Here is a 27,786-nt window from a genome sequence, read left to right on the forward strand (position 1 = left end):
TCTGCGTATGGACGTAAAGTGAACATTCTTAAGGTTTAGGTTACTGACAGATTGTTCCCGTGGAGAGCGGGTCATGCTGTCTTCACAAAGGTAATGAGCCGCAAAGCCCTCGGGTCTCGGCTTAGCAGCGCCCACAAACTGCAGCGAAACTGGAATGATTGGCAGCCCAGGTTGGTACTGCACCGTCGGTGAGTCTTCTTAAAACACAAGGAGGATCCACAAGGCCTCACCTCTGACTAGCTAACGCTAGCTATTTATAGCTAGGGCAATAACAGAGCTCTCCCTCCACGTGAGGGATAAACCAGATATAAATCTCTTGTTTAAAGCAAATTTATATTCAGACAAAGATGCGGCTTTCTTTTCTAAATTTCTGATGTTTTAACGTTTTCTGATTGGCTCTAATTAGCTCAGAACATGGGTAAATAGATGATGGTCTGAAATGTCAGCAAGAGACAGCGTAGCAGGCTAGCCACTTACTGAAATGTCGTGGTTAGCCAGCGTTAGCTACTCTCGCACTAGGTTAGTCAGCTAGTCAAATACATGCAACTTTCTTCTCGTTATGTGAAACACTGGCTGTGTAAAACAATATTAAAGTGGGAACTAGTCATGTGAAACACTGTTAAAGTGCGAACGGGGAAAGTATCTCAGCCAGCTCAATAAAATTAGCTTAAGTCTGAATTGTTGCGACAAGCAAGCATTAGCTTAGCATGTTGGTGTCACGTCGTGGCACTCTGGCAGCACGCTGCTGTGTGCACGTTATGTGTAGAAATCCTAGGTAGGTGTTGGCCGTCAACCTTTAAAATGTGCTCATTGCTGAACTTTGGTTGTAAGATTGGCCTGTGTCACCGTAAAGAACTGTTTTGGCGAGTTTGTATGCAAGTGGCCAAGTACACACCTTAGTTACAGTTAGAACACTTTCGTTCCAACCGATGTAGCGTCAACTTAACGTAACGAGCTACTTAAGCAACTTTATGTTTGGCAACTAATCTAACCCAGCCAGTAAACAGAACCGGGGATAACAGCAGGATTGTTGCTAACCGGTCAGCGCAAGTTAGCAAGCATTATTAGCTAGCCCTATTTCAAACTAGATAAAAAGTGGCCAACCATTTCCTAGTTCCTTGTTCCATAACAAATTAATGTGTGGACTAAGTATGTGACTTATTTGAGCTACCTCAGCTGATCAGTTTGGTTATTTCTCACATTTCTGCCAAGCAAGAACACCAGTCCTTGTTGAATATTGATCTGCAACACCGTCAAAACGCGGTGGATTGCTAGCTACGCTACCAAAAAATCGTTGATAATCAGAAACTTGAGTCCCACACATTGCAATGACAGCTGCAGGGTAGCTGGCTTTATATGCAGGATGTTACATTTTGTTGTTGATCAGTCATTTTGCAAACCTTTTTTAAATAGTGGACTCAATCAGCTGGTCTTGCTCGAACATGTTATATCAAAGTCTGAAGCAATGATTACATACGGCATAGTTGGCTCGTCACCATAGGGATCATGACACTGAATATGCACCATTTGGGAACTTCATAAAAACTTTTGAAATGTGTGTAGAACTTCTATCAATGCAACTTTATCAAGAACTGCTAGAGGACTTGGGTTTTCTCCAGACAGATTGGGCACAAGTCACAAACGGTATGACAGTTGGTGTGTTTTGACCGTTTTATCCGATCCTACCAACCTTTGACCTCAAAGTCCACAGAAGAGTGAATGATTCTCCAAAGTGTAGCAGTTGCTTAGTTTGTTCACTGCTATACCATAGATCTATGTTCTTTTTGAATGATTTACACTTAAGAATGATTTCTTTGACTCTCAAAGCCAACATCTAGTCATACTCCCCCCCCCCTTACATTCCCCAGAGGCGATAGCGTGTCAGCCAGCCAGGACGGTGTGAAGTGCAGTGTCTCGAGAGACCACAGTTCAGCAGCTCTTTACGACACTCCGCCCTCTGTCCGGCCTGGCACCCCACCATTGCACAATGACACTTATACTGCCACCGACCCACGTGAAGAAGGAGGTAGGTGTTCTCTCTTATCATCTGACTGCTGCGTGTAAACAGCCTCAGTCTCCAGTCCCTGCCAGGTTAAAGGTGGTGTTTTGTGAGTCATGACCAACTGTTGCAGTAAAGCAAAGGCAGTCAGGTCTCATTGGCTCATGTGTGAATGGAGGGATGTTTCTGGCAGGAAAATGAAAGAGAAACTAACTTAAGCAGTGCCTCTTCACATCGCTTCTTTTTGGAAACCCCAGTGTTTCATTTGTTAATGCCAGCGTTTGCTTACCTCAGTTTGTGCCACTGACTTAATTTTTTTTTTTTTTTTTTTTTGGACTGTGTTAGTTTTTCCATTTCTGTGGACTGGAGCTTATTTTTTGATGCCATTTCAAAAACAGCATGGTCTTTTTTTTTTTTCCTCATGAAGGACTGAAGATTGTTTTAGCCTAGAGGTGACCATGACTTTTGATTTTCTGTTTGGTTCAGTAGTTGGTGTTATTGTGGAGTTTGTAAATGAAATGTTAGAGATAAGAGATGCTAAAGAATCCTGACGTGTTGCGTTATTTTGTGGTATGTAGTTAAAGTAGTTGAGTCTTTTATTTTAATGGTGGTCATCAGATTGTTTGCATTTGTCACAATTGGCTCTAAATATTATGTTCCTGATAAGCGAGAAAATGTTTTTGATTTTTTTTTTCCCCTTTCCTATTTGTCTTTTAAGCTGATGTGTGAAATTCTGGTTCTTGTTTCAGGTGGATATGATGTCGATGGAGGACTCTGTGAAACTACTTTTGGTTGGAAGTCGCTGGGGCAAGAGTTGAGGATAAAAGATGTGAGCACTGATTTGACGAGTTTTCAGCATGGAAGCCGTGCTTTAGCAACTAAGGACATGAGGAAATCACAGGGTGAGTGGAATGCACAGCGTCATAGCCTTTATAGTGTTACTGTCACACTTCAGCCCCACAGTGTTTACTATGCCAACACCCTCTTATCTCACAAATCACTGGAGGTGGGGGAATTGGTGAATTAGTGAAATCAGAAGGTGTGGTTTGTGGAAATTCCCACAAAACACATGGCATCCCTGAAGGACTGGAGTTTGACACTGCACTCTTACACTCTCTACACGAACTGTCTTCAGTCACAGTCCTTCACTGGCAGCAGTATGTTGGTGTCAATGTTGTGTGCTACTTAACACCACGGGAGTTTTCACACTTAATCTCTGTTTTCTTCCTGCAAATGAATCTGCTTGATCTCATAGACTGTAGGAGTAGAATGCGAGTGGGGAAACTAGAGGCCCAAACAGCACAGAGAGTTAAGTGACTGAGGGCTGCTGCTGGCAGCTGTCAGAGAAAGTAGTGAAGTCCATGTTAGCTTAAGGCGCTGACTTTAAGACTAAACCTGATAAAGGTTCCCTTCCCTGTTCTGCCCCCCACAGACCGACCGCTGGCTCACTCCGACGAGTCTCGGCTTGCCAACCTTCTGCGGAGAGTGTCCCGGGAAGATGACCGGGACCGCAGGCTGGCCACCATCAAACAAATGAGGGAGTTTATTGTGCACTCTGAAAACAAAGTGGTAAGCGCTGTCCTCCTGCTCATCCGTGGTTTTCTGTCTTAGACCTGTTGATGTGATGAAGCAAATGAAATGACAAGGTGTTAAGTAATAAAGACAAGTGGTAAGCTCTGTTCTGCCCTGTTCAGATAAAGAGATGCAACGGCTGTGATTTCCTGTGTGGGAACAGTCGGTGCTGTGGTGCACGTCAACCGAACGCTTACCAGTTTGCACTCTTTTTAAGTCAAGTCAGTCTGATGTCAAACACAGTTGAAATTTCACATTTTCTCAGAATGTTAAATGCTTCAAACTTCAAATGCTGCTCAAAGATTTTGAATCTAGCATTTAGTCTCAGAGCTTTGTGTGATTGGCTGGTGGTGTTAGAATTACAGAATATCAAAATGCCCATGTGCACGTAACCACGTAGCCCAGCTGTTTGATTTTGTGGCAGTGTACACAGGCTGTGTCTGACAGGCCTGTGTCCACTGCACTGACTTGGCTTGTTCAGTCCTTTTCACATGCAGAACTCTGAGCATCGCTGGGTTCATTTTTTCAGCAGTGCCGGTAGGGATCACACTTGCGGTCTGTTGATAGTGTATCTGGATCCAGCGTGCTCCTACATGATATAACAGCCCTGGAAAGAAAGGCTGTGACGTCTCATACACGCAGTGGAAGACACTTTGTTTTGAACAAAATAGCAGGTGGACAGGTCTTGTCGAGCACTGTTTTGCTGACAGTGTTTATTTACAGAATGTTTTGTAGACAACTTACGCTGCTACAGATGATACAAAGTTCACAGAGATGCTGGCATGGTAGCTTTTGTTTAACTGCTTTGAATCTCCTTGCTCAGCTTGCCACGAGCAAGTTGCAGGAAAATGCCATCAAATTGTCATCGAAAATGCCATCCACTTGTTTGACAGTTTTCTTGCTTTCGTTTACATTTGAGTCTACCCAGAACATTGCCTGGAAGTCTGTTAGGTCTGTTTCCAGTTGCTTGACTAAATTTGCCAGCTTTTTGACTCCTATTTGTTTTCACACACAACCCTCTCCTGGTAAAGTTCTGGAACATTTACAGATAAACTACATGTGTGAATGGGTTTTTGTCACACATCCTCAAATTTTTATCAGAAACCTTCCGATTTATTTAGACTTATAGATTTGAGGGTACTGTCAGACCAAATACTGATTTTCAGTGCATTCACCTTGTTCATTGCTAGTCTGTTTTTTTCTGGCCTTACTTAACCAAGTGTTGATGTATTTGTTTGTTAGGTCCTAGTGAAGCAGTTGGATCCTATTCTGAGCACGCTGAATGACATTTTGAATGAAAGGTAGGACAATGCACCCGTTACTTCTATTTTTAGCAACATCACTGTCACCTGAGCACATTGTCTTTATGGATAATGCTGGCACATTGTGGTTATGGTGTGTGCTCAGCCACTCTAATGAGGCTTCTTAATGTACCAGCTAACCAGTTATTTTTATGTGTATGCAGTAGCCTGCAGGCTATACCAGCACTGTGAGACATGAAATAGAGACAGGCAGTGGGCTCAGCTCTGTGAGATGTTGTGAGATGCAGACAGGCAGTGGGCTCAGCTCTGTGAGGTGTGGTAAGATGCAGACAGGCAGTGGGCTCAGCTCTGTGAGGTGTGGTGAGATGCAGACAGGCAGTGGGGTCAGCTCTGTGAGGTGTGGTGAGATGCAGACAGGCAGTGGGGTCAGCTCTGTGAGATGTGGTGAGATGCAGACAGGCAGTGGGGTCAGCTCTGTGAGGTGTGGTAAGATGCAGACAGGCAGTGGGCTCAGCTCTGTGAGGTGTGGTGAGATGCAGACAGGCAGTGGGGTCAGCTCTGTGAGGTGTGGTGAGATGCAGACAGGCAGTGGGGTCAGCTCTGTGAGGTGTGGTGAGATGCAGACAGGCAGTGGGGTCAGCTCTGTGAGGTGTGGTAAGATGCAGACAGGCAGTGGGGTCAGCTCTGTGAGGTGTGGTGAGATGCAGACAGGCAGTGGGGTCAGCTCTGTGAGGTGTGGTGAGATGCAGACAGGCAGTGGTGTCAGTTCTGTGAGGTGTGGTGAGATGCAGACAGGCAGTGGGGTCAGTTCTGTGAGGTGTGGTGAGATGCAGACAGGCAGTGGGGTCAGCTCTGTGAGGTGTGGTGAGATGCAGACAGGCAGTGGGCTCAGCTCTGTGAGGTGTGGTGAGATGCAGACAGGCAGTGGGGTCAGCTCTGTGAGGTGTGGTGAGATGCAGACAGGCAGTGGGCTCAGCTCTGTGAGGTGTGGTGAGATGCAGACAGGCAGTGGGCTCAGCTCTGTGAGGTGTGGTGAGATGCAGACAGGCAGTGGGCTCAGCTCTGTGAGGTGTGGTGAGATGCAGACAGGCAGTGGGCTCAGCTCTGTGAGGTGTGGTGAGATGCAGACAGGCAGTGGGGTCAGTTCTGTGAAGTGTGGTGAGATGCAGACAGGCAGTGGGGTCAGCTCTGTGAGGTGTGGTGAGATGCAGACAGGCAGTGGGGTCAGCTCTGTGAGGTGTGGTGAGATGCAGACAGGCAGTGGGGTCAGTTCTGTGAAGTGTGGTGAGATGCAGACAGGCAGTGGGGTCAGTTCTGTGAGGTGTGGTGAGATGCAGACAGGCAGTATGTTGAAGGATGTTTTGTGCTTCTTGCAGCAGTAAGCTCCTGCAGGAGCTTAGACAAGAGGCTGCATGCTGCCTGGGACTGCTCTGTGCTGCACTCAGCTACGAGGCAGAGAGGATCTTCAAGTGGATTTTTCTCAAGTTCAGTGCATCCACCAAAGATGAGGTGAAGCACCTGTACCTGATGGCAGCTTACAAGGCTCTGGAGACTGCTGGAGAGAAAAAGGCTTTCTCACCTGTGATGCAGGTATTATCATGCCTGACTGCTTCTGAAAATCTTCGTTTGATACTTAGGAGTTTACTGTAAGCTTTTGTTGGCCTTACTGAGGCGTGCTGTGTATTTTGTGTGATGTAGCTGGTTATGAGTAGCCTCCAGTCTATTCTGGAGAACCTGGACACGCCAGAGCTCCTGTGTCAGTGTGTGAAATGCATCCTGATGGTGGCTCGCTGCTACCCACACATCTTCAGCACCAACTTCAGAGTAAGCATCCCACAGTCCCCCTCCGTGTCCGTTGTGTTTCGCTGCCTCGGTCCAAGCTGTTAAACCGTTCCTTTGTGTTTGCTCAGGATACAGTGGATATTCTGGTTGGCTGGCATATAGACCACACACAGAAGCAGTTGCTCACTCTGCAGGTGTCTGGTACGGAGCCCTTTCTCACTGATCTTTCAGCTTGTTGTCTGTAGCTGATGGGAACATGTTGAAGTCTTACGCCAGCCTGTCGTACATCCCTAGGTTGGCTGCAGAGCCTGGAGCAGTTTTGGGTGGCAGATCTTGCCTTTTCCACGACGTTGCTGGGTCAGTTTTTGGAAGATATGGAAGCATATGCAGAGGTAAGGCACTGCCGTTTGGACAAAGTAACGGTGGTCCTGGGTAGTTCTGGAATGACTTGTGTACGTCAGGGGTTATGTGTGCCAAACAAAAGTATGCCCGTGTTCACAGTCTGAGGATTTGTAGAGTGGAGAGAGGTTCTTTGGCATTTGCATGTTTCCTGTCCTACGATGTCAAGCGTTTTAAGTGGCATTATCTGATCTTTAGGACCTGAGTCATGTGGTGACTGGAGAGGCACTGGACGAGGACATCCCACCTCCCACAGTGTCTCTGCCCAAACTAGCAGCGCTGCTACGTGTCTTCAGTACGGTGGTGCGCAGCATTGGAGAGCGTTTCAACCCCATCCGTGGCCCACCCATCACAGAGGCATACGTCGCAGATGTGAGTGATCGACACACAAACGTCAAACTAAATAAATTATTTCACTGCTACACCACCGGATGTTTTAAAGACGAATGGACACGAATGAATTCATGTTTATATATATTTCTCACTGGGGTATAATGCCTACTAGACATTGAACTATGAAGAAAGTCCATTGCACACATGTATTTCCAAAAACTTGCGTGCTGTTTGTGGTATTGGTGCTGGTACCACCTGTGTGTTAATGCTCAGTCAGTCTGTAAGCTCAGTCAGCGGCTCTGTCTGTGAGAGCCCAGCAGAGTCATGCTGTGTCTCCTCTTTGGCAGGTTCTGAACCGTGTGCTGTCCTGCGTCACCACGGCCAAGCAGGTGTACTTCTCCGAGGCTGTGATGACTGCAGGGAATGAGTGTGTGTGCGTCCTGCTGGCAAGCATGGACTCCAGTAACCAGCTGGCAGACTCAGTCATTTTGTACGGCCTGGACCAGCTGGAGAGCTGTCAGCTCTGTGGGCCTGAGTACAGCATGACTGTCCTTAACCTGCTCACCGTGGTGAGGGCCGGTCTCTCACCCCCTGGCTTCAGTGTGCCACTACTGTGATACTGTGCTAATATTATCATCACAATCTTCATTGCCTAATAACTGATCAGCTTTTTTTTCCCTCTTCTGATGATAGATTGTTGAACAGATAAACACCAAACTCCCGGCAACATTTGTGGAGAAGCTACTTGCTCCAAACTCTCAGCTGTTGGAGCTGCGTTTTCACAGAGAGAAAGAGGTATTGTCCATCCTCTGGCCTAAGACGTCATATTAGAGCATCCACTGGTTCTGCCTTGTTCTTCATGAAGGTTACTCACTGAAAAGAATCGTGTTTTGTTTTCTGCTATAAGAGTATGCGGTAAAGAAAATGGACAGAATTAAATTTTACATTGGTTTCAGATGGACTAATTCTCCGTAGCATAAAGCAACACCATAAACACACACTCTATCTCTTTCACTCTCTCGCTCTGTGTGTGTGTGTGTGTGTGTGTGTGTGTTGTCTCAGGTGATGGCTGCGGCACTTGGTGTGTACCAGGCTGTACTGAGCCTTAAGAACATCCCCATACTGGAGGCGGCGTATAAGTTGGTACTGGGAGAGATGAGCTGTGCCCTGAACAGTCTGCTGAGTCGGCTGGGCCTGCCCCCTGCCTGCCCTGACATCCAGCACCCTGTGTTCAGCCAGCTCCAGCTCAGCCCAGAGAGAGCAGAGTTCGCCCTCCTCTTCAACCTCAGCGCCCTCACTACCATCGGCAACACCAAAAACTCACTCATCGGGGTCAGCACACACCTCCCACACTGCACCTCACACCACTCTGTTTAAGAGATATCTAACATTCATAGATGTTGAGAGACTGTAATTGTAATGTGAAATGCAGATTCTAGTCAAAATACATTTGAATGTGTAACGTGCCACAAGAAGACTTGATTTCAGAATGTAATTGAGCTGTATAAGTGCTTGTTTTCTACCACGTAAAGACCTGATTTGATTGTCGTTTTGCGTGTGTGTTTGGCAGATGTGGGCCTTGTCTCCCACTGTGTTTGCTCTACTCAGTCAAAACCTGGTCGTGGTTCACTCAGAGCTAGCTGTCCATCACCCTGCTGTCCAATACTCAGTCCTCTACACACTCTACTCTCACTGTACCAGGTACACACCTCTTCATCTCTGCTTCCTGCTGTACTGCATAAACAGCCCACTGAGAAATGAGATTGCTCTGTTTGTGAGATGTTTTTTCTCTCTCTCTCTCTCTCTCTCTCCCCAGACATGACCACTTCATCTCCAGCAGCCTTAGCTCCTCCTCCCCCTCCCTATTCGACGGTGCCGTTATCAGCACGGTCACCACGGCAACCAAGAAGCATTTTAGCACTCTGCTCAATTTGCTGGGGATGCTTCTTAGCAAGGAGCACCTGGACCCAGAGGCCAGGTACAGCAGTCATGCCTCCTGTTAATCACTGAGCCCTGATATGACCAGCTCTCCAGTCTCACTGGCCTTGTTTAAAACAGATCATTTAAACATGGAGCTCTTCACTGCTCAGTTGCTGTGTGTTGATGTTCTGACTCACTGTGTGTCACTGTGATTAAGAAAAGTTTCCCCTCTCTCTGGTTTCCTGAGCTATGTCTCTTTTCCCTTTGTCCTGCAGGAGACTGCTGCTCACCTGGTCTCTGGAAGTGTCCCAGACAATGAAGAAATGTGAGACCTATGCTCCTCTCTTCTCTCTCCCTGCATTTCACCGCTTCTGTAGAGGCCTGCTTGCCAACGGTAAGAGTGAACACTGCAGAAATCCTGCACCAGTCAACAACGCTAACCGCTTAAGGATTTTAATCTGACTTTCTAAGAAGTGATTGTGGGAAAGCGATTGAGTTCAAATCATAATTCAGTGTTTGATTGCCTTGTAATTTATACTGCTAATCTAGATTCTGTTCTTTGTTTTGTTTTGTTTGTTTCAGCTTTGAATGAAGATGCTGTCATTTCCCTCCAAACCTGCAACTGTCTGCAGGTGCTCTCCTCCTCTCTGTCCCCTGAGCTGCTTCAGAGGTACGGACACACTCCACATTAGCACCTGTTATGTCTTACTGATGCACTGGGACATGGACAGCCCTGAGCAGTCTCTGTTTGCTCCGTGTTATCACTGTCTGCTCAGCTGACCCCGCCTTCTGTCTCGTCCAGGTGCGTAGATGTGTGTCGAGTGCAACTGGTCCACTCCGCTGTCCGAGTCAGGCAGGCCTATGGGAAGCTCCTGAGGTCTGTTCCGCTGCACGCGGCCCTGAGGTGAGTCGCTTCCCTCCGTTCGCTCTGATAATGAAGGCTTTAGTGTCGGCATGGTCACACGATGACCCCTCCTCTGGTCTCCCCTACAGCAGTAACCATAGCCACTCTGAGATTCAGGAGATATCGCTGGCAATCTGCCGACACATGAGCAAAGCACCAAGCAACACCTTCCACCCACAGGACTTCTCTGACCTGATCAGCTTCATCCTGTATGGGACCGTGCACCGCGGGGGGTGAGTGGGAAGACCGGTCAGAGGCTCCAAGTCCCGCTGGGCAGAATGCACGCGCTCACATTCAGTGGACACGCCTGTGACTTATTTTAAGGATAAAAACTGTGTTTTGATCTACTCAGATGGGGTTTTCCTCACTCATAGGTATTTGTTTGCTTTTAAGATTAGTTTTCAAAGCTGCACAGCGATGCCTGGTGAATGGGCACAGTCAGTAATAGCTGAACCTAATATTTACATAACAGTTATGCAATATGTTTGTGTTATACTCTATGGCCCCAGAGGCAGTTCAGATCTAAAGCAGCACTGATTCATGTGCTCTGTCGGTAGAACTATATTGGCCCCCACTGATTGACAGGAATTTAAGTGTCAGTACATAATATGCTCTGTGTGTGTGTGTGTGTGTGTGTGTGTGTGTGTAGTAAGGAGCCGTGGTTGGAGAGGCTGTACCACAGCTGCCAGAGGCTGGAGAAACGGGACTCGGTTGCAGTGCCTCGTTCACTCCTGAAAACAGAGGCAGTTCTGTGGCAGTGGGCTGTGTGGGAAGCCGCCCAGTTCACTGTGCTCTCCAAACTCCGCACGCCACTGGGCCGGGCACAGGACACCTTCCAGACCATCGAAGGTCAGTTATGTTTTAAGACACACCCAAGCTTTTTTTTTTTTTTTTTTCCTTGGATCTTGATCTTTTTAATTGTTTTCAGGTGTCTTCATTCAGGGTTAGCAGGTGCATGGCCAGGTCAGACATAGTGCCCTGTATTGTGAGTGTCACGTGTTGTGTTGTTGCGTTTTGTCCCGCAGGCATAATCCGGAGCCTGGCCGCTCACAGCCTGAACGCGGAGCAGGAGCTGAGTCAGTGGAGTGGAGGGGAGAGCGATGAGGGCCATCACACTAACCAGCTCAGGCTGGCTTTACTGCTGCAGTTCCTGGAGAATCTGGAGAAGCTCATGTACAACGCGTATGAGGGCTGCGCCAATGCCCTCACCGCCCCTCCCAAGGTCTGCCCTGGGTCTTAAAACCACATTTCACTGGTAGACCTGCAGCAGTGTAGTCACATGGCCAGTGTGCAGGGGTTTAGTGCCCTGCTCAAGCTGACGCTAACCTGTGAAAATTAGCAAGTGGAAACAGATTAAAGAAAAATGCCTTGTTTTTCAGTCTCACACTCTGTCTGTTATCACTGTCATCTAGTTATTACAGAACATTAGATGACATGATTAGATAATGGATTCGTTTTTTCCCCTCGTCCTCTTGTTTTGTGTGTAGGGAATCCGAGCGTTTTTCTACACTAATCGTCAGACCTGCCAGGATTGGCTGACGCGTATCCGTATGGCACTAATGAGGGTGGGGCTTATGTCAGGCCAGCCTGCTGTCACAGTTCGCCACGGTTTCGACTTGCTCACTGAGATGAAGAACAGCAACGTGCAGGTAAGATCACCAAATCGCGTGACAGGTGTTCTTTAGCATGGATCTCCAACATGAAAAGCAACTGCTGTGAACCTCTAATGGTTTGTAGACCAAGTGACTGACGGATCGCTGCTCATAGCAGCTACTTGGTTTTGTTATTGGTGGGGTTTTAATCCTTTTAATATGAATATAGTTGTCTGTATCCAGGTTTACATGGTGAGTCTTGTCTTCGTCCTGTAGGGCCCAGAGATGGAGGTGCCCATCACTATGCTGGTGGAGGCCCTGTGTGAGCTCCGCTGCCCAGAGGCCATACAGGGCCTGGCAGCGTGGAGTCAGGCCAACAGCGGGAAGAGCCTGGCATGGGTGGGCTCCGTCGCCCTTCAGGCTGAGGGAAAGTAAGCACAGCTCAGATTACTACTAATTTGAAATGGAAGATTTTAGTGTAATTAAACTTGCGCTATATGTGTGCTGTGGTTTACAGGCCTCACGTGAGCGGGTTTGTTTAGGCCTTAGGTTGGCAGGCTTGTTTAAGTGTGTGTTTTACGCTGTCAGGTTTGAGAAGGCAGCGTTGGAGTATCAGGAGCAGCTTTGTGCTGTCACAGGGATGGACTGTTCCATCAAAGGCTTTGATAGCTCCCTGCTCAAGCTCACCAACTCCAACAGCACCAATCCCGTCAGCCCCAAACACACGGGGAATGGTAAGGAAGCTTTTGGGATTATGTGGAGGTCGTCTTACCAGATTCTCCAGGGCATTTGCGCTGCTGTCTTGGCGTGCTGTAGTGCTGACTGACGCGGTTGCTGGCTTTCAGGAGACGGTAAGAAGACGGTCCTGCTGAAGTCCAGTGACTGCTCTCAGGAGGTGATGAACTTCCTGGCCAATAAGGCCTGTGAGTGCTACGTGGCGCTGAGTGACTGGGCGTCAGTCCAGGAGTGGCAGGCCAGCATGATCGCTCTCAAAAAGAACTCCAGCAACTCTGCTGTTCACCTCAAGACTGACTTCAACTACATCAGGTGTGTAAAGAGCTCTGGGGCCCAGGCAGAGAGGGACTTTGCTCATGAGTGTGTTTTGTTGTGAGTCCTGTGTGTGTTCTCTGTGTGCTGTGCTTTCAGGGCTCTGAGCAGGTTTGAGAACGGAGATTTTGCAGAATGCCGGGCTCAGTTAGAACTCCTGCCTGGGGATGACTATGGTCTGCTCAACTCCTCCAGTAAAGAGAAGCTGGGTACAACACCTCCCACATTCAGTTACTTCCCACCTTACCTGTTCGGTTGTCTCCTACCTCACCTGTTTACACTTATGTCATACCTGTATTCATGCCTGTGTCTAGCATGTGGTAGAGTGTAGGAGAGATGTGTGAACACTTGTGACTAGAGATTTGGTTTAGTGTGTAATAGAAGGGTGTGTGTGTGTGTGTGTGTGTGTGTGTGTGTGACAGACCTGAAGAGGCTCCTGCCGGCTGTGCTCAGCCCAGACCCGTCTGAACTGCAGAAGGCCATCGAGGTCCAGCTTCTGAGGAGTGCTGTGGGAGCGATCTCCTCTGTCAACCCAGAGCAGGACCAGAAGGCTTCCCCCACGTCTGAGTGAGTCAGCAGGCACCTTAAACGGGCGGGAGGCACTGGCATTCCTGAGTTTTTGATTGGTTATATGGATTTGCTGATTAAGCAGAACACGATCTTGCAGCAAGTCATTACTGTTGGCTTTGGGTGAAGGATTGGTTAACTGAATGGGCTCTGATGTATTGCCTGGTGTTATTGCGTGATATAATTTACACTCTCTTTGCAGCACCCTGGTGAAGTACCTTAAGCAGACCGGCCGTATCTCTCAGGGTTCCCTGCGCCTGTCCACGCTCACCCTGTCCGACTCTCTGCCCACCCTGAGCACTCTGCAGCTGCACTGTGCCTACGCTCTGGAGAACACGCTGAGCGGCCAGCTCCCGCCTCAGGTCAGACACTACCCAGACACACATGCACACTGATCATACTCTGACATTAACTCTCTGTCATTTGCTGGTCTGAAGGACTGTTTGGTATTGACACTCTCTTTCTGTCGTTTGCTGGTCTGTAGGACTGTGTTATCCCTCTGTACAATGAGGCTCTCAGCACCTGTAAGCAGCAGGACGTCCAGCCATGGCTGCATGCTCTCCGATACACCACCTTCCAACGACAGCTCCTCTTAAAAATGAAAGGTCAGTTTTTGTCCTCAGTGAGGGTGCGTCACTGGAGTCCCACGGCAGAGTGTTTTTATTCTTGTACTCTTCTCTGCTCCCATAGGCTCCTCTGCCCCTGTGGACTCTCACCTCGTGGAGCTCTGTCTGATGGCTGTGAAGTTTGCACGGAAGCAGGGGAACATCAGCCTCACCACCAGGCTCCTGAGTCAGTGCAGGCAGCCCTCTGCTGATGAGCCTGAGAACCAGGACCTGGTCCAGAGCTTTAAGCAGCTGAACCTGGAGGGGGCTGTGGGGGAGAGGTGGGGGCCAGAGCTGGAGATAGAAAAAGCCAAAGTGCTGTTCACTGCAGGTCAGTATGTACTGAGTGTTTTAGCTTAGCTCTGCTCAGGCTTACAAACTCTGCTGAGGTGAAGTGGACATGACTTGATAAATGTCCAGTAGAGCGTTGCCAGGACATGCAGTTTTATTTCATTCATCTGTAGTTCACTAGCTCCCTTTTTTTTTCTTTTTTTTTTTTTTTAACAGTAAAGTCTGTTTTTGGGACCATGGTAAATAAATTTGAAATTAGCATTGATAGCGGAGAGCAGAAAAATGGCACCTTATTGTGAGAGAGCAGGAAACGGGCTGTAGATCAGAGCGAATGTCATCTTTGTCACTGTTCTCAGGTCAGTCCACGTCTGCGATGGAAATGTTGAGTTCCTGCGCGCTCTCGTACTGTCGTTCGGGAAAATGCGAGCGAGCGGCGAGTCGCTCGATCCTCACTCTGTGTAAGTGGCTGCTGGCGGACTGGAAGGACCTGACCCCTCAGCTCAAACAGGTGGTGAAGCGAAACTCGGGTTCCGCCAACCTGTCCGTGTTGGGCAAGAACATCGCCAGCCTTCTCGAGCTGCCGCTGGAGGACCAGGGCATGCCACGCATCACCACGGAAACCACAGGTAATCCTGCCCCAGATGGTCAGTACATTTACGTGTCAGGTTCATCCAGAGGATAAGTTCTTCCCCACTGACCCAGTTTCCTCTAAAAATGTCAACAGAATCAATGTGCTTGAGTTGTAACATTTGAACAAAGTAGCTGATCCTTTAGTACATTGTACAACTGGAGCATAGTTGATATTTTCTGCCCTTTTTACAATATTGATTTTTAATTAGAAAACATCTTCATTCTGTTTGTGGTCGGTGTGCAGTGAGTGTAGGTGTTGGAGAGTCAGACTTTGTTCTCGGACAGCTGTACCAACTGTCCACCAGCCAGGCTCCGGAGGTAGCCAAGTCCTGGGCTGCTTTAGCCAGCTGGGCCTACAGATGGGGCAGGAAGGTTGTGGATAATGCAAGGTTTGTGTTTTCACTCAAAACTTCTCTCGTGCCTTCTTTTAATACCACCAACTTTATCCACTGACGTCACATTGCTCCTTATGCTCCGGTCTGTGTCTCTGCAGTCAAGGAGAGGGAGTTCCTCTGCTCCCTGTGGAGAAGAAGGAGATTGAGGAGTTGCTTCCCTCAAGCACCAGTGAGGAGGACAAGGAGACCATATTCAGCATTCTGGGCCAGGCCATGTGTCGACCTGCAGGGATCCAGGTATGAGCAGTGACATTTTAGCACCGTTCAGACAGGACTCGGATGTTTTTTAAACAGTGCCCCAGTACCACACAAACACACAAAGACACGTGCTTTTTTAGCTAATCAGTATCCCAAAGAAACCCCTGTCTGAATGCTGAGTTCAGGTGTGGTTGAGTAGGGTTCAGGTGTGGTTGAGTAGGGTTCAGGTGTGGTTGAGTAGGGTTCAGGTGTGGTTGAGTAGGGTTCAGGTGTGGTTGAGTAGGGTTGGGGGAGAATGTTGGGAAAGTGTTGCCGTTTTACAGATTCCTAATTCTTGATCCCTTCAAATATACATTTATTCTTGTGGAACCGGAAAACTGTGCTGCGTGAAGAGCAGAGCATGTTTGAATGAGACTGCCTGTGTCCAGGATGAAGACATGGCCCTGCAGAATGAAGAGGATGAGGAAGATGATATGGTGGATGTCATCTGGAGACAGCTTCTCGGCTCCTGCCCATGGCTGTCTGACGTGGAGGACAGTGTGATGGAGGGGCTCATCAGAGTCTGGCGGCGTGTCGTAGACCGCATCTTCAGCCTGTACCGGGTGTCCTGCAAGGCATATTTCACCTTTCTCAAGCTCAACGCTGGACAGGTCAGTCCTAAAGCAGTGTCCAACAGCAGCTCAGTACAGCTCCCCAGTGTTAAGTCTTACAAATTCATAACATTCACAAAATCTTCATGTGCTGAGTAGTTGGGTTAAGTCCATAGAAATATTCTGAAAATACCAGCTTTGCCTTTTCTTTCCCTCTGTTAAGTGAACCATCTCATGCTCATGTTTGTGTTTTGTGTTGTCGTTTGGGTGTAGGTGCCTATTGATGAGGATGATCCAAAACTTCTGCTGAACAACCAGACCACCAAGCAGAGCAATGACGACGTCATCGTCATGGCAACGCTGCGCGTGCTACGCCTGTTGGTGAAGCATGCTGGGGAGCTGCGGGAGGGCCTGGAGGTGGGACTGGCCTCCACACCAACTGCTCCCTGGAGAGGTAGCTTTTTTTTTTCCTGCTAGCCCATGTGTGATTCGAGACTTTGACTGGTTAAAAATCATTTCAGGCTGTGATGGTGTTGAGTAGGTTTTGCGCAGAAGTGAGAACATTGCTGTTTTTTTGTTTTTTTTTAATCTTGTTGACCCATGTATGATTTGTGTAATTTGTCTGTTGTGCTGTAGGCATTATTCCTCAGCTGTTCTCCAGGCTGAACCACCCAGAGGCCTACATCCGCCAGAGCATCTGCAGCCTGCTGTGCCGCGTGGCCCAGGACTCGCCCCATCTCATCCTCTACCCTGCCATCGTGGGCTCCATCTCCCTCGGTGGAGAGGCACAGGCCGCAGGTATGGACTCACTGCTCGCTCAGCTGCTCTGGAAATACAAACATCGGGCAACGAGAAGGATTCGCTCTTTGTCTGATGACAATTACACACACTCCTGAAGTGTTGACCAGATAACAGTGGCATACAGCAAAGCAATATCCTGTCCATAGTCAAATGCAATGAGAAAAACCATTCATGAACACACAGGTTGCTGTGCCTGGTCAAATTTAAAGGGAGAGGACAGTGTGATTCAGACTGCATGGTCAAACACTCTTGGGGAAAAGAGCAAAATGCATAATTTTCTTTGCCAAAAGGACAAAATGTATCTGTTTTAACATGAGCTAGCTACCTTGGCACTGAACTTATCACGCCAGTGCTTTGACCAGCTACATTCACATGTTCGTGTTTTGCTGTAAACCTGCACGGCAGTGAGTGCAGATGTCACATAGCCTTTTCTCCGTGCTGTCAGAAGCTCGTTTCTTTGTGGTGAATATATTACTTGGTTTGAGATGTGGACCAGATGTGGATTCTGACTAATGATGCGCGTCTTGTTGCGGCCAGGTAACAAGCTGCCGTCGGCTCTCCCTACGTTCCTGGGGAATATTCAGGGTGAGGCTCTGTGTGAGGGAGAGAGTGAGACAGGCAGTGGGCCTGCGTCTCAGGAGAGTAGCCGTGGAGAGGAGCTGGTGCTCTGCTCCAGTCAGGACCAGGCCATGATGCAGGACTGTTACAGCAAGATAGTGGACAAGCTCTCCTCAGCCAACCCTACCATGGTGCTTCAGGTACCTCCTCCCTCTTTAAACAACTGCCTCTCTTACATTTGTAAATTTTTGGGTGGGGGTGTGTGAGCATGTGTGGGAGAATGGGGCTATGTAATTGTGAACTACTTGAGTGTCTGCATTACTAGATTTGTGATGTTCCCAAAGCAGATGGGCTTGTAAACAGAAGTCTCTCTCCACTCTGCGTCTCTCTGTCTGTGTGTGTGTGTGTCTCTCTCTCTCTCTCTGTCTGTGTGTGTGTGTGTGTGTGTGTGCGTGCACGTTTCTGTTCGTGTGTCTGTCTCTGTCTGTGTGTGTGTGTGTGTGTGTGTGTGTGTCTCTGTCTCCGTGTGTGTGTGTGTGTGTAGGTGCAGCTGTTGGTCGGGGAGCTGCGGCGTGTCACTCTGCTGTGGGATGAGTTGTGGTTGGGTGTCCTGCAGCAGCAGCACATGCACGTCCTGCGCAGGATCCAGCAGCTGGAGGACGAGGTGAAGAGAGTCCAGAACAACAACACGCTGCGCAAGTGAGTCGCGACGGCTGCTTCAGGGCTCTCCGTCTCTTCCGCTAAACCTCAACGCGCGTCACAAAACTGATATTTAACACAAATCTGAGTGTACTTAGTATTATGACGTGTGCTGACCCCTGGGTGTGTTTGCACAGGGACGAGAAGGTGGCCATCATGCGGGAGAAACACTCTGCTCTCATGAGGCCCGTGGTGTTCGCCCTGGATCACGTCCGCAGCATCACGGCCGCGCCAGCAGAGACGCCACACGAGACCCTGTTCCAGGACACGTATGGAGAAGCCATCCACAGCGCTCTGGAGAAACTGAGGAGTCCCCTCAACCCTGCCAACCCCGCCAGCAGCTGGATGCCCTTCAAACAGGTCAGCAGGTTATCCTCCTGTCTGTGTGTGTGTAACAGGAAGAGAAAATGTGTCACTTTAGCACAGGGACATCCAGAGTGTTCTTGATGGTATTTGAGTTTTAAACAGACCAACTGGATCCCCTCCCCCCACAGATCATGCTGAGTTTACAGCAGCGAGCACAGAAGCGTACCAGCTACCTGCTGCGGCTGGACGAGATTAGCCCGCGGCTGGCAGCTATGGCTAACACTGAAATAGCGCTGCCAGGAGAGGTCTCTGCCACAGACGCCGTCACCATCCAGAATGTCGGCAATACCATCACCATCCTGCCCACGAAAACCAAACCCAAGAAGCTGTACTTCCTTGGTTCGGACGGGAAGAACTACCCATACCTGTTTAAAGGTGAGCAAACAGACATTAGTATCAGTCAGTCTGATTTGTTTGTTTATTTGTTTTACATATTTCCCAGTGGACCCACAGAGTCTGTAATGAGTGTGATTTTGTGTTCCACACAGGACTAGAGGACTTGCATTTGGATGAGCGGATCATGCAGTTCCTTTCCATTGTCAACACCATGTTCACTAAGGTGAACCAGCAGGAGAGCCCATGTTTCCACGCCCGACATTACTCCGTCACTCCGCTAGGGACCCGATCCGGGCTCATCCAGTGGGTGGACGGTGCCACGCCCCTGTTTGGTCTTTATAAGCGCTGGCAGCAGAGGGAGGCAGTGCTCCAGGCCCAGAAGGTCAGTCAGACACCTCGGCAGTGTTTTGGTCTAACTCCTGAATCTTAAATTAGAGCTGCGTGGTTATTTATTGGCTGTAAAGTGCTGAAAATGACTGAGCAGGACATGTTAACCTAAGGTGTGTGTGCCGTGTGTCAGGTGCAGGACACGCCCCAGCAGCCTCAGAACCTTCCCATGGTGCCCCGGCCTAGCGAGCTCTACTACAGTAAGATAGGCCCCGCCCTGAAGGCTGTGGGGCTGAGCCTTGATGTGTCTCGCCGTGATTGGCCGCTCAGCGTCATGAGGGATGTGCTGCGAGAGCTGATGGAGGCCACACCCCCTAACCTGCTGGCCAAGGAGCTCTGGTGCTCATGCACAACGCCCAGTGAGTGGTGGAGTGTGACACAGGTGAGCCGCTCTCAAGTCCTGTCACAAATGTTATCGTCACACAGGTATCCAGGTGTGATATAAAAATGAGAAGTGTGTGTCTTGCACTACTGTAAAGTTGTTGAAATATTTTAAGATATAGAAAGAGAAGAAAGAGGAAAATAAGAGAATTACAATTAAGTTGCACGTTCTCCCTGCCCTGTGGTCTGTGTTTGTGTTGTGGGAAACAGTACCATACTCAATCTTGGCTCTTCTCTCTAGTCTTATGCCAGATCCACTGCTGTGATGTCGATGGTGGGTTACATTATTGGACTGGGCGACCGTCACCTTGACAACGTTCTCATCGACATGACGACGGGGGAGGTGGTTCACATTGATTACAATGTCTGCTTTGAGAAAGGTGAGTCTTTATATTAACAGACATTACCAAAATGTAGCTAAATATGCATGAGCTGGTACACTGAACATTGGTCGTTCTGTGTTTTTTAGGGAAGAGTTTGAGAGTGCCAGAGAAGGTTCCGTTCCGCATGACTCATAACATTGAGACTGCTCTGGGTGTGACTGGAGTGGAAGGCATCTTCAGACTGTCCTGTGAACAGGTCAGTATTGCTTAATGACTTCAGAAAAGACACGGTGTATTTACATTAGACTGTACAGGAAGGTTGTATGGTTAATTGCTCTGGCTGTGTGGAGCAGGTGGTGCAGATGATGCGTAGAGGCAGGGAGACCCTGCTCACCCTGCTGGAGGCCTTTGTGTACGACCCGTTGGTGGACTGGACGGCGGGGGGTGAGGTGGGCTTTGCTGGGGCTGTGTATGGAGGAGGTGGACAGCAGGCAGAAAGCAAACAGAGTAAAAGAGAGATGGAGAGAGACATCACCCGCAGTCTCTTCTCCTCCCGTGTCGCAGAGATCAAGGTCAGCTCCATGTCCTTCTCTCACTGAACACTACCCCCTCTCTCACTGAACACTACCCACTGATGTTCTCTCTCACTGAACACTACCCACTGATGTTCTTTGCTGTAGGATTTCTCTTTAATGAAGGTTTAAGTATAGTGAAAGTAAAGACTTACAACTGGAAACAGGTCTCAGTATTTTTTTTTTTTTCACTTTGTAGGTTGTTCATAATTTTCCCAACAATGTGCTCATCCTAAACAAAAAAATGTTTTTCTCACTAACCACTGTCGTCGTTGACCTGTTCACCAGGTGAACTGGTTTAAGAACCGTGAGGAGATGCTGGGCGTGCTGCCACAGGTGGAGGTTGCGGTGGAGGAGTATCTGAGTCTGCAGGAGCAGCTGACACAGGTGGAGAAAGTGCAGGGAAAGCTGCTGGAGGAGATGGAGTTCCTGGAAGGAGCAGACAGTCGTCCTGACCATCCAATCCACACACTGGAGCACAGGTCAGAGGGACAGGATGAGGACGGTGGAGCAGGGACGCTGACATGGTTTTAAACATGTTCAGAACTGTCCAGTGAATAAAGATTATAATGATGTGATTTACATTTATTCATTTTGCAGCCACCTCCTATACAGGAAGATTTCTCAGCATGTCTTGGTTTGTACATGAGTCTTTGCCTTATTTGGTCATAATCTCAGATGGCCTCTGTCTCTTCAGGTACTCTGAGCACACGCAGCTTCAGTCCAGACAGAGGACAGTTCAGGACGCCATCCAGGGGAAGCTGTCAGACCTGGACCAGTGGATCTCTCAGTACCAGGCAGCCTTCGCCAGCCTGGAAGCCACACAGCTGGCTAGCCTGCTCCAGGAGATCAGCACCCCTATAGATTTAGGTGAAGACCCCTTTCCCTATGTGTGCATTCAGATCTTCTTTGGTTTGGAAATGCACAAGTAAATCATTGATTCCTGTCAGTCACTGCTTTAGGGTGTCTACTCCGTTGGTGTGCTGTGTGCTGTACTGTATATCCCACTCTGTGCTATAGTTCACATTGTTTGTTCTGGGACTTTGTAAGCTATGTCCTTCCCATGACCTCTGATGAAAACGTTGTGTGATGTGGGAGAGCTGATCAGTGTCGTGTTTTCGCGGCAGGTCCGCCCAGCTACGTGCCGGCCACGGCCTTCCTGCAGAACGCCGGCCAGGCCCACCTCATCAGTCAGTGTGAGGCTCTGGAGGCGGAGGTGGGGGCTCTGCTTCAGCAGCGGCGTTCCGTGCTGAGGGGCTGTCTGGAGCACCTGCACAGCTACGCCACCGTGGCCCTGCTGTACCCCCGCGCCGTGCTCCACAGACACAGAGTCCACGCCTGGAAACAGTGGCTGGAAGAACTGCTGTGTGATATGACCGTGGAACACTGTCAGACCATCTACCACCAGTAAGCATGCCTGCACTCGTACATCAGTCCAACAAGTCTAAATTAAAGTTATAATTTAATGAAACTGACATCCAACTCTGCCTTTCAGTTGTTATTCATTCATAGCCTGTTTACACACGTATAACCATTTCTCTGGCCACAAGTATGTTTTAGCCGCCTGAAGAAATGCCAGCTCCCCTGGCTGTAGCATAGCTCTGGAGCACAAACTCAAACCCAGATGCCGTGTGTTATTCACAGGTATGAAATGCAGTTTGCCCCCCAGCCGCCTCCTGCCACATGTCAGTTCCTGTCCAACATGGAGATGGCATTGCAGCACCACGCTGCTGAGACCAACACGCGCCTCCTGCGGCAGGTGGAGCGTCTGAAGGCGGAGGGGGCCAGCGTGCCCGTGTGTGAGGAACAGCTGCAAGAGATCGAGCGTTGTATTAAAGTCTTCCTGCATGAAGACGCTGAGCTTGGCTCCTTCAGCCTGGCGGGCATCATTGTCTCTGCCCTCTCCTCCCTCACAAGGTGTGTGGTCAGTTCCTCTGACTTCAGTGTGAAGAATAGCTGTTTACATAACTAAACTGCCTGTGGATAGTCTTATTACATTGCTTGCTGACAACTTTATATTGTTCTCTTCCTGGTTCTGCTTTGATTTTGTCTCACTGACTATGTTAAAGCATTGGTGATGGAGCTGGAGTGTGTGTGATTTGATTGACAGGCGTAATTTGGTGATGGAGGGGGCAGCGGCCAGTGCGGGAGAGCAGCTGGTGGAGCTGACGTCTCGGGATGGAGCCTGGTTCCTGGAGGAACTCTGCAGCATGAGTGGAAACATCACCTGCCTGGTCCAGCTCCTGCAGCAGTGCCAGCTTCTGTCCCACGACCTGGACGTGCCCAGTCCCTCTGAGACCTCGCAGGCCGTTTACCTGGCCAACAGCGTATACACCTGTCTGCAGGTATGCAGCCTTCCAAAGAGTTCCTCTAATGAGCAATTATTATTTTAAATAGGGCAACACAGTGTTTAGATTCCTTTGTTTTCTGTCCCACCCACACACCCCTTGTCTTCACTTTTTAGAAGTCGCCTTACTGGTCCCCTTACTCTTTAGACAGCTGGGATTGCACTGTTTTAAAACCTCTACCACTTCCATGCTCTGTTCCTGACAGGAGCTCAACACCAACTTCCGTCAGATCATCTTCCCAGAGGCACTGCGCTGCATGCTGAAAGGCGAGAGCACGCTGGAGTCCATGCTGACGGAGCTAGACGCACTCATTGAGCAGTGTGCTGACGGGGTCTCCCTGCAGGGGCTGGTTGAGGGACTGCAAACTCACCTTCGCAACACGACCATGGGCCTGGAGGAGGACGTGGATGCTCACTACCTCGATGTCACCAGGTACACAGTAACCTTTACATTAAGAGGCCCACCTCACTCATTTTTAACTTCAATGTGTAGAGCACTGTCTGTGTGTGTTAGGCTCTGCTGCATGTCCACTAATCACTCTTTCTTCTCTCTCTTTTTCTCCGTGTTTGTGTGCGGTCTAGGATGCTGCGTGTCCAGTATTCGGAGCTGATCCAGCCGCGGAGCATGGATGGTTCTGTCCATGACACGCCTAAGATGAGCGCTGGCCAGATGCTGCTAGTGGCCTTTGATGGGATGTTTGCACAGCTGGAGGCTGCTTTTGGGCTTCTGACAGAGAAGGTAAACTCAGAGCTACAGGTTCTCATGCACTGAAAAGTAACACACAGTGATTAAATCACGCTTTATGAGTTCTTGTGGAATGGTGTGCATTGTTGTAGAATAAAGGGATTCCCTTCTCCGTGTCTTCAGTATTATTACCCTAACAGTGAATGACTGTAAAGTAGAACGTGCTCTCTCCTCAGCTGAACTCCATGGAAGTGCCTGCTGCCTGGAGGAAGGTCGACGTGATCCGAGAGGCCCGTGCCGCACAGGTCCATTTCTTCGACAGCGCTGAGACGAGACAGATCCTGGATGAGATCTTCTTCTTAAAAAGGCTCCAGACCATACGGGACTTCTTCCGCCTCTGTGGCTGCTTCGCACAAACCTTGTCTGGTAAGACCACAATAAACTTGAGATTAATACCAATGGTGTTATTGTAAAAGGCTCTCATAGTCTTGTTAATTGACAGCTTTTTTCCTCTAAGAGGCTGTTAATTTTTAAATTGCTTTGAGCTGAGCAGACCGGTTCTGATGTTCCCTCACCCTCTTTTACAGGGACGTGCCCCTCGCCTACAGACGAGCCTCCCCCGTCTAACGGCCCCGTGCCCCTGGTCAAGCCCCTGTACCGCGGGTCAGCCGTGGTGAGCGAGGACCAGCTGACGCGGCCGATCAAGGCCTTCACCGCTGACTTTGTGAGGCAGATGCTGATGGGTCTGCCCACGCAGGCTCTGGGCCTGGCACTCTGCAGTGCCCTCAGCTCCTTGGGCATGGACCTGATCGCTCAGGTGGAGGCCAAAGATTTTGGTGCAGAGGGGAAAGTGGCACTGGATGACCTGTGTAAGAAAGCGGTGGAGCAGGGGGTGCAGGCCGGGCGGCTGTCCCAGCTGCTGCTGAACAGAGCCACTGTTCTCGCCAGTTCCTATGACACAGCCTGGAAGAAGCTGGACCTGGTACGGCGGCTAGAGGTCAGCATTGAGGCCTGCAAGGTCAGCCTTCAGAGGGCTCAGCTGCACATAGCCATGTTCCAGGTAAGACCCAGCCCAATCACAACACCACGTCTGTCTAAAACACACAGACATGCTTCAGTTCATTAGCTGTGTACATACTCAGTAGTTAATGACGTGGTAGTCCAGATCAGCAGAAAGGTACTGGTTTTTAGCTGTTTAGCTCTTTTTTTTATAAACCATACGTCTGCATGCTCTATGGTTAAATGCACCCTTCCTTTCTGGAAAAGTCTTCTGGGTTGGTATTTGTTTTTGAGTTGCTGTCTTTCTGATCACAGTGGCAGCATGAGGATGTTTTGGGGAGCAGGAGTCAGCCCATGACTGTCAGTCCTCCCCCACGCTCCATGATCCTCAGCAACATGAAGAAAAAGCTCTTCAAACTCAGCCAGGATGAGGCTGCTATTGCTGCTGTTCAGGTAGGACCTTCACTCTCATCATACCTTTAACTGCGTTCAGTAGCATGCTCGGTAACACGCTGCGTTCAGTAACATGTCCATTGTATATGGAGCTCACTTTGGCTGGTGCTTGTGTGCAGGAGAAGTTGGCTGGATTGGAGGGCAGCATTGAGCAGCGGCTGAAGTGGGCGGGCGGTGCCAACCCTGCGCTGGCACCGGTGCTGCAGGACTTTGAGGGCACCATTAACGAGCGCCGGGCACTGGTGATGAAGGAGAGCCAGCGGACCAGTCAGGTGACCTTCCTCTGCAGCACCATCCTGAACTTTGAGGGGCTACGCACTCGCACCCAAGAGGCTCTGAGCATGGACGCCACGCTCTTTGACCTGCTCAAACGTTGCCAGGCAACATGTTCCTATGCCGCCCAGTTCAGCACGTCAGTCTCTCCCCTGGAACTGCAGCTGCTGCACAGGCTGGTGAGTCCCTAACGAGAATGTGTTTTCATGTTGTGTTTAAGAGTGCCTTGTGTAAATGCAGTATAGAGTGCTCTGCTGTAATCTCACTCTCTTTGCCATCTTGTAATCTGATCAGTCATCTTGCATAGGAATTTGTGATTGTGGTACATGTCAGCAGCTCACTCGGTGTTGGGGTTTTGAAGCAGTAAAACTGGAAAACATGGGTTTGAATACAGCATTCTTCTTTTTCAGAGCCCTGCTTTGGAGCTGCCTATCAGCAGCCCCGACTGGCTTGTGTGTGCACAGAAGCACCTGACGCAGGAGATGTCGACTCAGAGGGCTGTGCAGGAGGAGAGGGAGCAGCAGCTGGAGAACATCACAGAGACACTGCAGCTCCTCATCGACACCATGAAAGGCATCCTGTCCAATCACAACCGGCAACTCGCTGATGTCAAACACCTGCTGCGTGCTATGGCAAAGGTGAATGTTGATATGATCAAATTCCTCAGGTGTTCCTCCAGGGTAGGGTGAGTCAGTGAAAGGTCCTCACTGAACTGTGTGTTTTACAGGATGAGGAAAACGCCCTAGCTGAGGGAGAGGAAGTGACATATGAAGGCAGCGTGCGTCAGTTCCTGTCTGAGTACAAAGCTTGGCAGGACAACGTGCAGATTGTGCTTTTCACGGTGGTGCAGGCGACAGGGCAGCCGCGAAGCCAGGAGCAGGTGGAGCTAATGCAGGAGATCCCTGCCACTCTGAAGGAGCTTAAAGGACAGAGCCAGAGGTGGGGACTCATTTTAGACCCACCCACTCACGTAAATGTATTAACAGAATGGTTTGTCCCAGTTCCCCTAGTTCTTCAGAGAAGCATGTGAATACATACCGCACGCTACATGCTGGAAGGTAAAGACAAAGTTTGAGGAGGGAGGCAGAATAATCGGACTATTTAATGTCTGAAATGGTTGAGTTACAGATGTGTTGGCCTGGGCCAGAGGCCACATAACAGACCACTCAGTCAATATCTGGGCCACGGTTTGGCTTTCATTTGAGGTTCAACACTAAGTGTGTCTTAGTGCACTGTACCTATATCATGATCTTTCTCTTTCTCTCTCTCTCTGTAGCATCTATAATGGGTTAGTGAGCTTCGCGTCTCCTCTGGTGACTGAGAGAGGAAGTGACTGTGTCAGTCCCACTTCTACGGCTCAGACCAGTTTTGCTGCAGGTACTGCATTCACTCTCTCTTCCACCACTCCTGTGTTTTTATACTCAGTCAACTCACTCACGTGTAAATTTTTCATCTGACACATAGCGGTGCGCTACAGTGGACTGAAAACCCAACCGGACAACATGTCCCAGAACGCTCGCAAAAACTTCCCCCGAAACCTGGCGACCCCAGCTGACACTCCCCCTAGCACGCTGCAGCTCACCACCAAAGGCCTGGCCCCCAGTCCCAAACGTGCTGCGCGCGACCCCAAGACAGGAAGAGGTCAGTCACCATGAGTAGTTGCTAACGATGACTGGTCATTTTGTCTCTAAAACCTGCTTGTGAGGATGTGGTGCTCAGAGATGTGAGATATAATGAACAAGCCTGCTGGCATACTCTGCACTCAGAGACGTGACGCGTGTTTCAAAATCATAACGCAGCAACATTTGTCTCTAAACAGTTAAGACTTCAAACTTTGTTGTTCACTCAGGCATTACTCTTACAACTCCTCTTTGTATACAGAAGGTATAAATGTGCTGCTCTTGTAATGCTGTGAGATTAACCATTAAAAACGTGTAATCTACAGCGGTACAAGAGAGGAACTCCTATGCTGTGAGTGTGTGGAAGAGGGTGAAGGCCAAGCTGGAGGGGAGGGATGTGGATCCCAGCAGAAGAATGAGTGTCTCTGAGCAGGTGTGTCTCTGAAGCCTTTTCTTTAGCCAACTCCATTAGGTTTTCCCTTCTTGGATAATCTGATGTTTGAGGAAGGTGTGTGAAGACTTGCAGTCAGCTCATGCTGTTTGTCCTCTCTTCTCAGGTGGATTATGTCATCAAAGAGGCGACCAATATGGATAATCTGGCCCAGCTGTATGAAGGGTGGACTGCATGGGTGTGAACAGGATCCCTGAAGATCTCTTTTGGTTCAGCGAGGGAAGAAATCCACCAGAATCCTCTGGGTCTGGGGCAACAGAGCCACAGAGCACCATGCGGGAAACGGGGGGGGGGGTGGGGCGGGTGGAGAGAGAGTGTAGAGACCCTCCCCTGGGCCCACACGGGATCACCCCCCCCCCACACAGCAGCACAGCTGTACCTGGCGATCCAGCGAACACAACGCAATGGGTCTGCACCTGTCTCCTCAAAGTGTGTGGGCACCTCACTGAG

General features: G+C 49.3%; 1 protein-coding gene across 2 annotated transcripts; it reads left to right on the forward strand.

The window, feature by feature from the left end:
• Window positions 1–27,786, forward strand: smg1 (SMG1 nonsense mediated mRNA decay associated PI3K related kinase). 2 transcript variants are annotated; one of them, XM_030789628.1, is made up of 62 exons: window positions 1–170; window positions 1,869–2,026; window positions 2,749–2,901; window positions 3,432–3,568; window positions 4,814–4,872; window positions 6,210–6,423; window positions 6,532–6,657; window positions 6,744–6,816; window positions 6,910–7,007; window positions 7,213–7,386; window positions 7,695–7,916; window positions 8,041–8,142; window positions 8,410–8,679; window positions 8,918–9,048; window positions 9,164–9,325; window positions 9,543–9,661; window positions 9,850–9,937; window positions 10,070–10,171; window positions 10,261–10,404; window positions 10,821–11,020; window positions 11,197–11,393; window positions 11,659–11,820; window positions 12,040–12,194; window positions 12,352–12,497; window positions 12,609–12,810; window positions 12,910–13,019; window positions 13,233–13,377; window positions 13,580–13,739; window positions 13,862–13,982; window positions 14,068–14,313; window positions 14,630–14,899; window positions 15,148–15,292; window positions 15,397–15,535; window positions 15,925–16,146; window positions 16,360–16,540; window positions 16,723–16,884; window positions 17,425–17,645; window positions 17,990–18,144; window positions 18,282–18,504; window positions 18,639–18,885; window positions 18,999–19,228; window positions 19,367–19,615; window positions 19,856–19,994; window positions 20,084–20,193; window positions 20,291–20,509; window positions 20,798–20,991; window positions 21,207–21,379; window positions 21,637–21,916; window positions 22,154–22,426; window positions 22,620–22,854; window positions 23,063–23,289; window positions 23,439–23,595; window positions 23,778–23,967; window positions 24,129–24,601; window positions 24,856–24,993; window positions 25,113–25,445; window positions 25,677–25,904; window positions 25,994–26,205; window positions 26,543–26,643; window positions 26,731–26,907; window positions 27,212–27,318; window positions 27,443–27,786. In XM_030789628.1, the coding sequence occupies exons 1-62, from the start codon at window positions 94–96 to the stop codon at window positions 27,518–27,520; spliced, it is 10,941 nt and encodes a 3,646-aa protein (XP_030645488.1). In that variant the 5' UTR covers window positions 1–93; the 3' UTR covers window positions 27,521–27,786. The 2 variants fall into 2 exon arrangements, with proteins under 2 accessions (XP_030645488.1, XP_030645489.1); XM_030789629.1 differs by having other exon boundaries at window positions 94–170; window positions 10,264–10,404.

Source organism: Chanos chanos, chromosome 13 (genome assembly GCF_902362185.1).
Source record: "Chanos chanos chromosome 13, fChaCha1.1, whole genome shotgun sequence".
NCBI lineage: Eukaryota > Metazoa > Chordata > Actinopteri > Gonorynchiformes > Chanidae > Chanos > Chanos chanos.